Source organism: Limanda limanda, chromosome 13 (assembly GCF_963576545.1).
Source record: "Limanda limanda chromosome 13, fLimLim1.1, whole genome shotgun sequence".
Lineage (NCBI taxonomy): Eukaryota > Metazoa > Chordata > Actinopteri > Pleuronectiformes > Pleuronectidae > Limanda > Limanda limanda.
The window spans coordinates 11212374-11225199 of record NC_083648.1 but is presented as its reverse complement, the minus strand read 5'-3'; the positions used below and the strand labels follow the sequence as shown (position 1 = coordinate 11225199).

The window sequence follows — 12826 nt, the reverse complement described above, 5'->3', positions numbered from 1 at the left end:
ATTGACGTGGCGGACGGACTTCCGGTCCAAACATAAAATAAAATGTTATATCCATAACAAATATTAAAAAAACGAAGCACAAAACAGGATGTGAAATATTAGAGCTTTGAAGTTTAATTTGCCTAAAATATCAATAAATTGATTTATCGTTGGTGTTATTTCAAAATTATATCAACCAGTAAAATGAATTGTTTGTATGAGCGCAGGTTTAACATAAATTTAATAAATCCAAGGGATAGAAAAGATTTGTCTTTTTCTGACTTCCTTAATTTCCTGACATTGTTGTTGAAAAGAAACAGCATCACAACATATTGAACGCGTCTCAGAGATTAATTATTTGAAAGGGATTTGTCTTTTCTTCCAGCTTTGCACCTTTGGTTTGAGGTTGGAAAGGGATCTAGTGTCTGACAATAATCATACAAATCTGTCACTTTCTGTACATGATAGCAAATACATAAATTCAGCCACTCACAAATAAGCAACACTGACAGGGCACAGAGTTCACATATTTATTGTTGGCTTCCCCACTTATATACAAAAGTACAAAGTAACTGCTATAAATGCATAATAAAAACAAGACACTCCATCCAAGGCATCACTCTCCAGTGAGCATGGACACTTCCTGGAGATGATTTCGCACCACCTCATCCAGCACCTTGCTCACACCTTTGCAGGCCGTCATGGCCGCTTCGATCAGCGCCTCCAGGTGGTCCTGGTGTAGTCTGGCGTCCATCTGGAGCAGAGCTATCTGTCCACTCCGGGGAAGCAGCGCCAAGGCCAAAGAGCTCAGCCCTCCGCTCTCCTCCGCGTAGCAAAGGTCGGCAAGGGGCGTCTCGTCCACGAACCCGACCGAGCAGGCGCACACGTAGTCCCGCATGGGGATGCCTGCGTCGATCACAGCCAGAGTGGCGGCATTCACACACACGCTGTAGTTCCCTCCATCGGACTGCAGAATCTGTTTGAAAAGAAAGGTTTTGACTAGGGTTGCAAAATTCCGGGAATATTCAAAGTTGGAAACTTTCCATGGGAATTAATGGGAATTAACGGGAATATACGGGAATTAACGGGAATAAACTGGAAATGTTGTGGGTAATTTATACTAACTGTATTTACCTTGTCATATACAGACATAAATATAAACATTTTGTTTTGTCATAGGCTGATTTGAGCCCTGAGGAAACTTTGAGCACTTGACTATACGCCTCTGCATCCTTGTGTCATTTTTAACATAGGTCTTTGCACAGTATTTGCAAATGTACACAGCCTTTCCTTCTACATTGGATGGGGTGAAATGTCTCCAAACATGAGATAGTGCACGTGGCATTGTTCTGTAGAATAAGATGAGAAAAAAGTTTGTAAAAAAACAATTGGAAGCGTCTGTAAACATATTTTACAATTGATGGATAAATGAATGGAAATAGGCTAGATGAACAGTTGAACAATCCAATACGCATGCTAATATATTTTCCCCAGTAATATCATCGAAACTTACCTGACTAGTCCTGCACACTACAGCTGGCCTCAATCAACCCTGCTGTAGTGTGCAGGATGCTGGGAATTATCTGTGCATGTGATGGAAGAATGCACAGTGGAGGATTGAAACTCAACATGCAGCGTGTGCATTCCATACATCTTTATGCATCGCTTGCTCAGCGTTTAATTTGCGTATTTTTTTTTTTTTTTAATTCCCAAAATTCCCCAGCTAAACTGTCCGCCCCTTTGCAACCCTAGTTTTGACTGAATCAAGTAAAGCAAACGTAACCCGGTCGAAACCACGTTTGCCTGATCCGTGCTCTAATCACTGACCTTGACATAGATGTCGATCTGAGACCGCGGGTAAAGCTGAGTCATCACAGCGGCCTCGAACGTCTGCTTGAGGTGGAGGCTCATCTCTGTGGACTTTTGGTCTCCATGGGGTCTCCTCTTCCTCTCTGCCGTGCTGAACGTGGCCATGCTGTACTGGCAGTTGATAACCGCCCGGTCGTGAAGAGCCCGACTCCGTGAGCCACGCATCTAGGGGGCGACAAACATACACATTTAATAACATATCTATCTTTATTCATGTACTACCCTTATATATACATAACGTGAGGAGCGTTTTGATGCTTGAAGGGTTTAAATCGGTTGAAATATGCAGAAGCTGAGGCAGCTGCAGTGATGTGCACACATTCTACCATAATAACAACAGTTTAGAGGTGTGGGATGGAGGAAAGGTCAGAGGTCAGAGCTGTGTCTCTTCTTAAACCTTCCCCACAGAAGTGGAGGAAACGTCAGTGTTGTAACTTCTGTAAGAAATCCACAAGGGGCCACATACTTTTGATCCCAAGCAGTGACTTAATGAGACGTTTATTCTGGCTCTAGTAACTTTACTCTTTACTTCTGATTATAAAACGCTCAAAAATCCAGATTTACCGCCCCCCCCCCCCCCCCCACCCAGGAGTCCTACCTCATGAGGGCCGTACACCACCGCCAGAGCCTTCGTGTTCCCCTGCTCCAGGTACGCGGAACCGTCCGCCTGAGCGAACACCCCCATGCGGGCCTGGACCTTCCTCAGCTCGGTGGCTTTCCTCCCGTCCAGCCGGTAGCCCTGGTCCGACAGCAGCTCCATGCCCGCCATGTTTCCTCAGAGGCAGCGACCCGCGTGTCTGCTGCTACGGCAACAGCGAAGGTTCAGAAGGCAAACCTGAAAACGCGGATAGATTCTTTCTCTTCTTCTGAGGGTATTTGAGTTTATAAAATACTGTACATACATGTAAATACCGTAAATATACGGTAAAATATAATATGATGTAAATAAAAATGTAATGAATATATAAAATACTTTACCTATACTGTAAAAGTTTATAGAATTTAAATAAAAGGATAATGGATATATAAAATACTGTAAAAATAATGTTACATTTTAATTAGTTGTCATATTATTAATACATATTCGATGTTAGTGGTAGGGAGTGGAGACCAGTCGTCAATCTTCACAGTCCACGATCAAGCCACACCAAATTGTAAACACTCATAATTATCAATTTCCTTAATATGTATATATATTTTTTATATATTCTCTGGAAAAGAGGGCAAAATGTCAAACAACTCTCTAAAATGGTGATATACAAAATCTTGGATCTGCCCATTTGTCCATAACCGACCGTATATGTGTTGGATTCCAATATTTGGCACAAGTCCCTTTCCTCCACCAAGTTTCCTTCAATTCTGTTGAGTAGTTTTTGCATAATCCTGCTGACAAACAGAAACAAACCAACAAACACACACACACACACACACAGACAGGAGTCTAGTGTCCTGTCACATTCATGAACGATTCTAGTCTAGTCAAACTCCAGTTGAATCTTCAGTGGCGCAGTGCTAAATGTCCCAAAGCAAGGAGAGCTGCACACCTTCAACACTTTTAAAAATAAAATTTATTAGCATCTCTAATGTGTATAAATAAAAACATATATGAAACAATGCATATACGTATAATGTAATGAGCTTAACAATAACAGGGTTACATGTGATACAAAGGAGCAGTCTTTATTTTAGACAGTGTATTGTGAGGAAAACTGTACCTTGAAATCAAGCCTTCAAATATGCATACCTATAAGTTGCAAATCTACATTCTTTGACAAGAATGAAACAACAATCTGTTTGGGGGGGGGGGGGGGGTAACAGGGAAAATATGGCAAATTACAGTTTTGCATTCCTGTTTCTCACGATTTTAAAATATCCTTAATTTAATACATTATTAAATTCTGTACTTTTTGTCAGGTATCACTAACAGTGTTGAGGCACGAAGCCGCAACACCATTCACAATGATTCCCTTAACGTAACATTACACTCAATGGAAACCCTCAAAAGGATTTCCCTTCACTCTGTTCAATTTACCGAAGTCACATTGTTCCACAGACTCGTAACGATTGGTCTTTATAAGCAGACCTGAAATCTAGGGACAATATGCCTATAATGTTCGACACAGTGACGAAAAAAAAAAAGAGAGAGGAAGATACCAGATGACAGATTTTACATGTAACTCACAGATCCAAAAGGATAAAAAACAAACAACTGGATTAGCATCTGACTAATGTAACAACCTTTGTCATTTTCTGCAATGGCTTGCTGTGCCTGGGTCAGGATACAGAGAAGACAGTGAGCGGATGCTTTCGTGGGGAGGGGAGGGGGGGGCGATCTGAGGATTTGGCTCTCTAAGGCAAAAAGCAAAGAAAGGAAAGGACCTCTCTTCTTGTGTCACCCAATATTTTCTATTTGGTCATGCTTTAAACACCCGACGTGTTCAAATGTCTTACAAAACTGACAGATATGCACATAGGACGAACACTACGTCTGAAAGCTGGCCAGTACTTTACAATAGCCAATGTGATGTGGACTTGTAACAGACCATTAAATATACACTGCTGACGACGAGGGGGGGGGAGAGATCCCTTCAACCCACACATCTGTTGACTGCCACAGACAAAGTCAGCTACAATGTGTGGACTGTTATTGGCCATTATCTCAGTTTTTCCTCATAATTTCAAAGAAAATGTCATATTTTAAAAGGGGATAACAACATCCAAGACTAACTGCTTCAAAGTAAAAAAAAAAAAAACATTTGGTAGGTACAAAAAAAATCAAAAGTAAAAGAAATAAGTGGTGTGTCTGCTTTAATACGCAGGGGTACGTGACAGTGAGAGGTTATCGGCACCCAAGGATCATGGCGACCTCATTCAGCCCTGTGGAATGAAGGGACTATGTAGTAGATCTGAAAAAACGATGGTCTCTGCTCCTTCCCAAGTCTTTAGAAGAGTGCAAAGATCCCCTTATTTTTCCCTGATATATCCATGTTCCCGCGTCCTAAAACTCTGCAAACTCTTTCGTGCATTTTTCCGTTAAAGAAACGCGGATTTCCTCCTCCTCGTAGTCGTCGAAGTTGCTCGTGTCCCCTGGGCCTCTGCACTTTGGTATGAACGGGGCTTCCACCTGCGGCAATAAGAGAAATACATATTTCAACATGCAGTATCTCAATAAGTCTCTGCTGAGACAGATTTCTCTTGAGAAATCAAAAAGCTTTAAAACTCTCAGGACTGTCAAAATACAAATAGAAAATAGCAAGAACTGATTGTTACGCTTATGAGTGATGACAACTTAAAGAGTTAGTGAGTGTTTAATGAAGTGCTCGACAGATGATCAGTGTGTGCACTGTCTGCCTCCACACACGATTGTCGGAATTTTGTGTCTGGGTCCAACGATTTCTGTGAGTTTCCAAAACTGACACTTGTCAATCATGAGCACTTCTCCTGTCTTCACCCTCTACTGGACAGCAAGTTTATCTTCACAGCTTTGAGTGTTGACATCCAGAACAGTTACAACATGAACTCTCAAGCCTGTAGATACGGTCTGACAACAGCTTTAAAAGGCTCCTGATGTCATGGCTTTTGTTTTGCACTTGAATCAGCACCGTCATCATCATTTTTACCAAACATTTAGCTGTAATGTTGCTCTATTTTTAGAGCAACATATTTCATATTTACTTTCATCCAGTCCTCTTTTGTATTTTGTGATTACAAATACTTTAAAATAAATAATCACTTGAAATTAAAACTATTTCAAACCTTTCTCAAGGGAAACCCAGTCTATTATTAATAAATGTTGGGGTTATTTCTACTTTCAAGGCTAAAGTGCACTTCCCATGTTTGCACAGGAATCTACGCATTTGTTTGACTAAAGGTCAACAACAGACTGATGTATGGCATCGGTGTACTATTTCTGCTAAGTCGTCAGTCCACCTCCCTCAACTCTGTATTTTGTAAACATGTCGTATGTTTGACTGGTAGAAAGAAGACAATAACAGTGGAGAGATACAGAAAAATCTAACGTTGTTATAGAGCTTGTGGAAGCAGATATTTTGAATAACTCTAAAGAATAAAGGCAACAATTAATCGGGAAAGGATATAAAGTGACAAAAATGGTGACATGAGGTAAAAATACAACAACCCACAACGAGCAGGCTCGGCTCTGAGGAGTCATTTGACCAGAAAGTTGGTCTAAAGTTGGTTAAAGCATCGGGTGACTGTTTGGTGATTGAGGTTAAACAGAATCAACAGATCAATAGGACTGAAGCCTGAGCTAAATGTCTACTTTGATTAATCAAGTAACAACTTGCCAAATGGTATGATACACTAATTTCTGAAAGCCACTTTTGTGCGTGAACATCCACACAAAACCAACAGTGTCCATACACCTGGAACCCAGAACCTTACAGAAAAGATGATGCACAGTCCTCAGACACGTTTCTTGGAAAATAAACTGTTGCAGCATCATAGCCTGGAATTTCACAACTAGCAAATAAAAAATCAATGTGAGTAAATCAATATCTAATTAACTGTTAATTAACTTTTGTCAGGGTAGCTCAGAGTGGTGTCACTACAAAATGTATTCGGTGTCTTGCCTTTCTCTCGTAGATTGCGATCCAGTCTGTTGTGGCGAACCATTTGTGGCCCTTGATGTCATTGACTCCGTTCTTCAGGTTGCCGTAGCGTTTGGTCAGATCCACCTGCAGCAGGTTTCGCAACAGATCCTTTAAGTCGGAGCTGAAGTGGGAGGGAAATCGGACCTGGAAATAAGAGAAAAGAGCTTATTGGACAGTCGCATCTTTTTCCCTCATATAGAAGTTATGAATAAAAGCCACTGCCTGCTCACCTTTCCAGACACAATCTTCTCATAGATCTGAATAGGTTGATCTGCAAAGAACGGAGGGTAGCCAGCTGCCATTTCATAGATGAGAACTCCGAGGGCCCACCAGTCCACAGCTTTGTTATAGCCCTGAAACAGTCAAGACAGATAACAGGTTTATGACGTTGCTTTTTACCAAAGGGACCTCCACGTGTGTCTTATATGCCGAAAGGGATGATAATAACATGAGCTTGCAAACATACGTTACAGCAGATTTGCCTCAAACAAAGTGATTTAGTCGTTTTTCCCCCCAAGTTCATTAAACAAAAGGCTCCATACTTTGCTGAGGATGATTTCTGGCGCCAGGTACTCCGGTGTCCCACACAACGTCCAGGTCCTGCCTTTTACCCTCTTGGCAAATCCAAAGTCTGTCACCTGGAAGTCAGGAGCACATATACTGAGCATGGGCACGGTGTGGACAGACGATACACAGAAGCAGGATGTGCTCATTCTTTATGTTCTAGCTCACCTGAATGTAGCCATGGTTGTCGATGAGAAGGTTCTCAGGCTTCAGATCTCTGTATATGAGATCTAGTGAATGGAGGTACTCAAACGTCAGCACTATTTGAGCGGCATAAAACCGTGCGTGTGGTTCACTGGAAAACAAAACAGGGGAAAATAAAAGGTCAAATCAATGGAAACACTGCAAAGTAACACACTGAATTACATGTCCTAAGTATAAACTCACCTGAACCTTCCAATTCGTCTCAAGTGTGAAAACATTTCTCCTCCTGGAACATACTCCATCACCATGTACAAATTGGAGTTGTCCTGCAAAAACAAAAAGGCCCTTAAATGGCTGATAACATTTTTACAGAAAATGTATTTATATTATTCTATTAAAAGCACACATACCTTAAACGCGTACTCAAGTCTGACGAGAAAGGGGAAGCTCACAGCCTGTAATATCCTCTTCTCGTTTAATGTGTGTTCTATTTGCTTGAGTTTCACAACCTGACAGATGAAAAGAGATAAGATGAGCTTGTCGAGCAAATCTCAATAACTAGAGCAGCAGAGACAGAGAACACCGAGAGGAATGAGGAAAGCTTTGCGTCATTTATTTATATATTTTACTCGTGTTTCCTGGTAATCCCATAATGCAGCAAAACAGGTTAAAATGTCATTTCAGACCATTTGCTGAATATAATGGCACTAGTCTTTTATTACCTCTGCTACATTTTCTCCACTGTCTGTTTGTTTGTTTGACAGCAGGATTACACAAAAACTACTGAACCATTTTCCAAAGAAAGTGGAAGGAGGGGACATGTCAAGAAGGAGCCCATTAAATTCTGGCACAGCTCGGTACAAAGGGGTAAAGCCCAGATTTTCTCTTCACTTTCTTTAACCAAGGGATTTTTTGTTGTTTTGTTTTGTTGACATTTTAACTAATTCCCTGGGGAATAATTATGGATCTTGATGAAAAAACTGATATCTTAGCGTGTGTGCAATCCGCTGCAGCTTGATTGACTTTAAGGGGACTGTTGCTGGAGGTATGTGCTCCACCGAGGGCCATTCTAGTTGTACCTGCATATTTATGATACAGGTTTCAACTGACCTTCTGCTTGTCCAGTATTTTCATGGCGAAGTACTGCTCTGCTCCTTTGTGTTTCACCAGCATGACTCTCCCAAACGAGCCGGTACCCAAGGTCTTTAATCTCTCAAAGTCATCGAGGCCCGTTGTGCTCTGTGGAAATAACAATGCGTTAACAAGCCTTGTGTGTGGACAGAGCTAATATTATGTTTAGCCTTTACTTATTCTCACCTGTGGTGGGCTTTCCCACTTCCGTAAGAAATCTTCTTTGGCTTTGGCAAGAAACTCTTTCACTAAAAGAGAAAAGGAGAGCATATTAATATGCAGCTAGCCCACTGTTCTTCCTCAGCAATGTTATTTGAGTTTATTAGTATAAAAACACATTCATGTATTAGATGGGACTGGCAAAAAGACCAAATGCTATCATACTATGAGGGGAAAGGACAATTTGAGGTAAATTAAATTGCAAATCAATGCAGAAGAGAAAGGGACAAGGTCAACTCTCATCTGGATATAAATGAAATATTAAGAATACCACATACTTTGTTTTAAGAGGAAAGACAAAACACAAACACAAGACGACAACGTTCAAGACAGGCAGACAAGTGATGCATGCCAAGACACTCAGTATGTTTGGTGTTGTTTAGTAGCCTTATTTAAAAGGGAAGGGGACCACAACACTTAAGTTACAGGGCAGATTCGTCTGAGCGTCTTGTGCATCACTTATTACGACTTGGTGGAAAACTAATAAACAAAGCATAGAAATGGTAAGCAGAGACAAACCAATGTATGGGAAACACAGCAGACAGCAGATATCCAGATTGAGAGAATGTGGACAACAAAAACACGGACTCATTATCAAAGCAAACAATAAAAAGCAAGCACAACTAGCAAGTCTGACACAATGAGACCAATGCCGTTCTGCCATTCTGGTCATCTTTTGGAGGAATGAGCATACCAAAGGTCTCTATTGATCACCAAGGTTTTGCAGGAACAATCACCCACATGGATGGGATGATACGGAAGAGAAGAGAGAAATATAGAGTTCATGTACAGAACAACAAGTAAAAACACATCAACAAACATGAAACGTATGTAGTGAATCAAAGCAACAAGAATGAAAACAGGGATGACATTCACCTGTGGGAGTTAAAAACAGACTGACAGGCAGAGAACAGGAACAGAATGTCAAGTGGTAGAAATTCAGTCGTGCATATTAGATCAGACTGAAAAGATAACGATCCGTACAAGAGAGAAACTAGATTTACTGTCTACTGTGTAGATTGTGAGTTTCTGTTAACATGCAGGGCAGTGCTAATTCTGAAAACTGAGATAAACTTAATTAGAAGATATAATATACGTTTTTTTAAGTACGTAAACAACCATTTAAGTCCCAAATACATAATTTCTTTAATTATGTAAACAGAGAAAAACTAAAAATCTTCACATTTTAGATTTTTTTTTACCAGTTTCTTGAATTATTACTGAAAATGTAAATTATTAAAGAGATGTTGATACCCTAACCCTAACTGATATAATAGCTGTTTCAGTTCTGGTCTGATATTTGACAAGTCAAATAGTAGTTGCAAGCCTCGAACACAACTCCAGTGCTGATGTAATATTCTCCATACGGTAATAATGAGTTGTTTTTGTTCACACAAACTTCTCTCCAACATTTTTGTGCCTCGAGGGAAAAATTAAATGGTCCAAAGCCAACACAGTTGCCAAAACTTCCCTGAGAACAATGCCAAAACCAGACAAGAATAACTTAGTTCAGTTATGCGGGCGGCTCTGTTCTGTTAAAGTATAGTGTGAAACACAATACATGGACATGGGAGGGGAGGGAAATAGGTGTCATGATGGCAGCTGTTAAATCTCCCCTGGACCAAGTGAGACCATGTTGGTGCGATTCCAACTGGTCGAGCTAATGGCAGCGATAATAGAGTAAACACAGGTAGCCTGGTGTATAAACAGCGCTGTAGGTGAGCAGGTCGTCAGAGATCTGCTTCCCTCCAGACAAATCTGCAGCTCAGGGCATCGTGTCAGCTCAAACTGGTTTAACAGTTAGCCACGGCCCAAGATCTCCGGATCACAGCTGCTTTCAAAACAAATGCTCGACGGTATTGTTGATCTGATCATCTCCGTCAGCCTGAACGTCTCGAGCAGGCAGCAGTTCACTGTACCTGCCTGGTCTCTCTCAACAGGTCAATAAACTTCAGAGGAATGTTTCACTGCATCGTAAAGTGACTGCTTTAAAAACCAAGTGTGTAACTGAACACAGATGGATCCCTGCAGGGTTTTAAGAGGGTAAAACGTGTGTGAAGGATGTGGACATATTCAGTGAATATATGACTAATTTGAACTGATTCTGCAAAAAACAATGAAGATAACATCATCTTTTTTTTTAAACCTGTCCAACCAGGCACGAGGAAGCCTGTGATACACTGGGATGGGACAGTCAGTGATGACCAGCTGCACACATCAAAGTATTTAAGTGCAAGTAACACTGGCCTAGGCTGAATTACGTCAAACCTTGCCAAGCTTGTAATACCCCTTATCCTCTGACGAAGGTTTGATGACAAGCTGCCCCGGGCAATGACAAGCTGCGTGTGAGAAGCGAGCCCGGTGGACGCTCACCACGGCGACATCACAAATGGGGATTCTAAATAAACACGAGTGACACGATTCAAGTGTGTTTCTGTGGGCGTGCGCGTGTGTGTGTGCGTGTGCCTATGCCAGGACGACAGTAGTAGCTGCCTGTTTTATGAATGGAAAGAGGGCATTTGTCATTTCTTCACCATATTTGGTCAGGGTACTGTACAGAGGGACAGCTTTGTTTATAAAGCCCAGAATAAAAAAATGTGGCAGCGTAGCCCCGAGGCAGAAGCAGTCCCACAAGTAAAACAAAACAAAAAAATTACCGGGTATTTATAAGAATCACTCAAGGGTTTTGTGGTGGAGCATCAGAGATTTTGAGTTTGTGTCTCATCCCAGGGTAAGTGTGCTGGGAAGAGGCTGCAACACAAGTCACAAGCAAGTGGGGATTGTCATGAGCGGAGGGCGACGCCACGGAAGGTGGGAAGAGCTGATGCTACACTGGGGATGTTTGAGCCATTATCCAAGGATTTAATGGTGTGTGTGTGTGTGTGTGTGTGTTTGTGTGCAGGCCTGAGCAGCAGCACCACCACCAAGAGGCAATGCAATGACAGGGGCCTTCAGAGGGCTAATCCCCCCTCTTCGTGGCTAAAGTTAGCAGGCTAGCTGGTCATCAAGCTCGATCCCCCCCTCTGCAAAGTGGGGAAATCACCAATATCGGAGAGGTTTGATTGATCGATCAACATTGCATTAGCAGCCCTGTGATATGCCTTCATAGATTGTCAGTCTGTCTGTCTGTCAGTGCCCCCCCCCCCACCCCCCCTTGAAGCCTCCAGAAAACCACAACATGCACGGGGGGTCTCCTCGCTGCTAGCTCACTTCCGCTGGGCCTTTTAATGGCTGAACGTGCAATTCAAAACAATAAAAAGACAAAAACACCCAAAAGACAGGTTGTTATGTTCGTCCACTAACTAAAGAGCGAGTGTGTGTGTGTGTGTGGTGGTGGTGGGGGGGGGGACAGGCGGCCCTCTTCCCAGCTGCCGGATGGGACAGAGCTAACGGTGATAGCTCGGTTAGCTTAGCTCCTGTCACAGGAGGCTCGGCGAGAGTCGCAAATAAATACGAATAATAATAATAATGATAACACAGACGAACCCGGAAGAGGTGAATGAGTGTCACTCACCGCTCTCCAGCTCGTTGCCCTTCTTGGCGGTGGCCGCGTTCCCCATGGTGGGCGGAGGAGGCGGAGGAGGAGAAGAGATGGCGGCAGGCTACAAGCTACAAGCTAGCAGATGAGATCCCCCGAGCCCCCGTCTTCTCCTTCTTCTTCTGCTTTTTGGGAGATTACCGGATGAACACAAATCGATAACGGGATAAGTCGGAAGAGATCTAACGCGCAGAGTGGTGTCCCTTCCGGCCGGCAGCCCCCCCCTCACTGTCCCTGTGTGGTTCCGCTCTTCCCTCTTGCTAGCAGCGGCAGGGTCCGTGTCTCCCTCCGTGTGACATGAAGCTGAAGCGGTCACTTGCTCTTCTCTGAGCCGCTCTGCCCCCCCCTCCTCCTCCTCCTCCTCCTCCTCCGCACGTCCTCATCCCCGCCCCCCCCAGGTTACGGTTCGGGTCTGGAGACGTCTCCAAGTCCCGGTAGTTTATTATCAGTCAAGAAACTCACCTCGAGTTGTGAGGAGACATATTCAGCATTGACTGAATCTAGTGTCTCTGCACGAAAACACATTGAGTCAAACCTGGAGTCAAAATAAAGAGCCTCAGGCAACAAGTGATAATTACTATGTTGTGAAACTTTTAATTTCCCCCCAAAGGAAATGTTTGACATCTACACTAAACATTTTGGATGAATTACTCACCAACAAATGAAGATTGCATAAAAAAACACACCATTCACAATATTACAATATTATCAAATAGTTAAAATCATAAAATACATGAACACAAATCAAGCTTTACCAAAATAGTATGCT

At 42.4% G+C, this 12826-nt stretch overlaps 2 protein-coding genes across 2 annotated transcripts; both read right to left on the bottom strand.

Moving 5' to 3' along the window:
- Window positions 1–495: 495 nt before the first annotated feature.
- exosc4 (exosome component 4) lies at window positions 496–2634 on the bottom strand. The gene is made up of 3 exons (XM_061084584.1): window positions 2447–2634; window positions 1807–2013; window positions 496–955 (listed from the first exon to the last, which is right to left on the bottom strand). Exons 1-3 carry the CDS (start codon window positions 2615–2617, stop codon window positions 596–598), a joined length of 738 nt encoding a protein of 245 aa, XP_060940567.1. The 5' UTR covers window positions 2618–2634; the 3' UTR covers window positions 496–595.
- A 2142-nt stretch (window positions 2635–4776) lies between these two features.
- prkacbb (protein kinase, cAMP-dependent, catalytic, beta b) lies at window positions 4777–12344 on the bottom strand. The gene is made up of 10 exons (XM_061084524.1): window positions 12034–12344; window positions 8487–8548; window positions 8280–8408; window positions 7580–7678; window positions 7413–7495; window positions 7194–7320; window positions 7004–7099; window positions 6692–6814; window positions 6441–6605; window positions 4777–4972 (listed from the first exon to the last, which is right to left on the bottom strand). The coding sequence occupies exons 1-10, from the start codon at window positions 12077–12079 to the stop codon at window positions 4847–4849; spliced, it is 1056 nt and encodes a 351-aa protein (XP_060940507.1). The 5' UTR covers window positions 12080–12344; the 3' UTR covers window positions 4777–4846.
- Window positions 12345–12826: the final 482 nt, after the last annotated feature.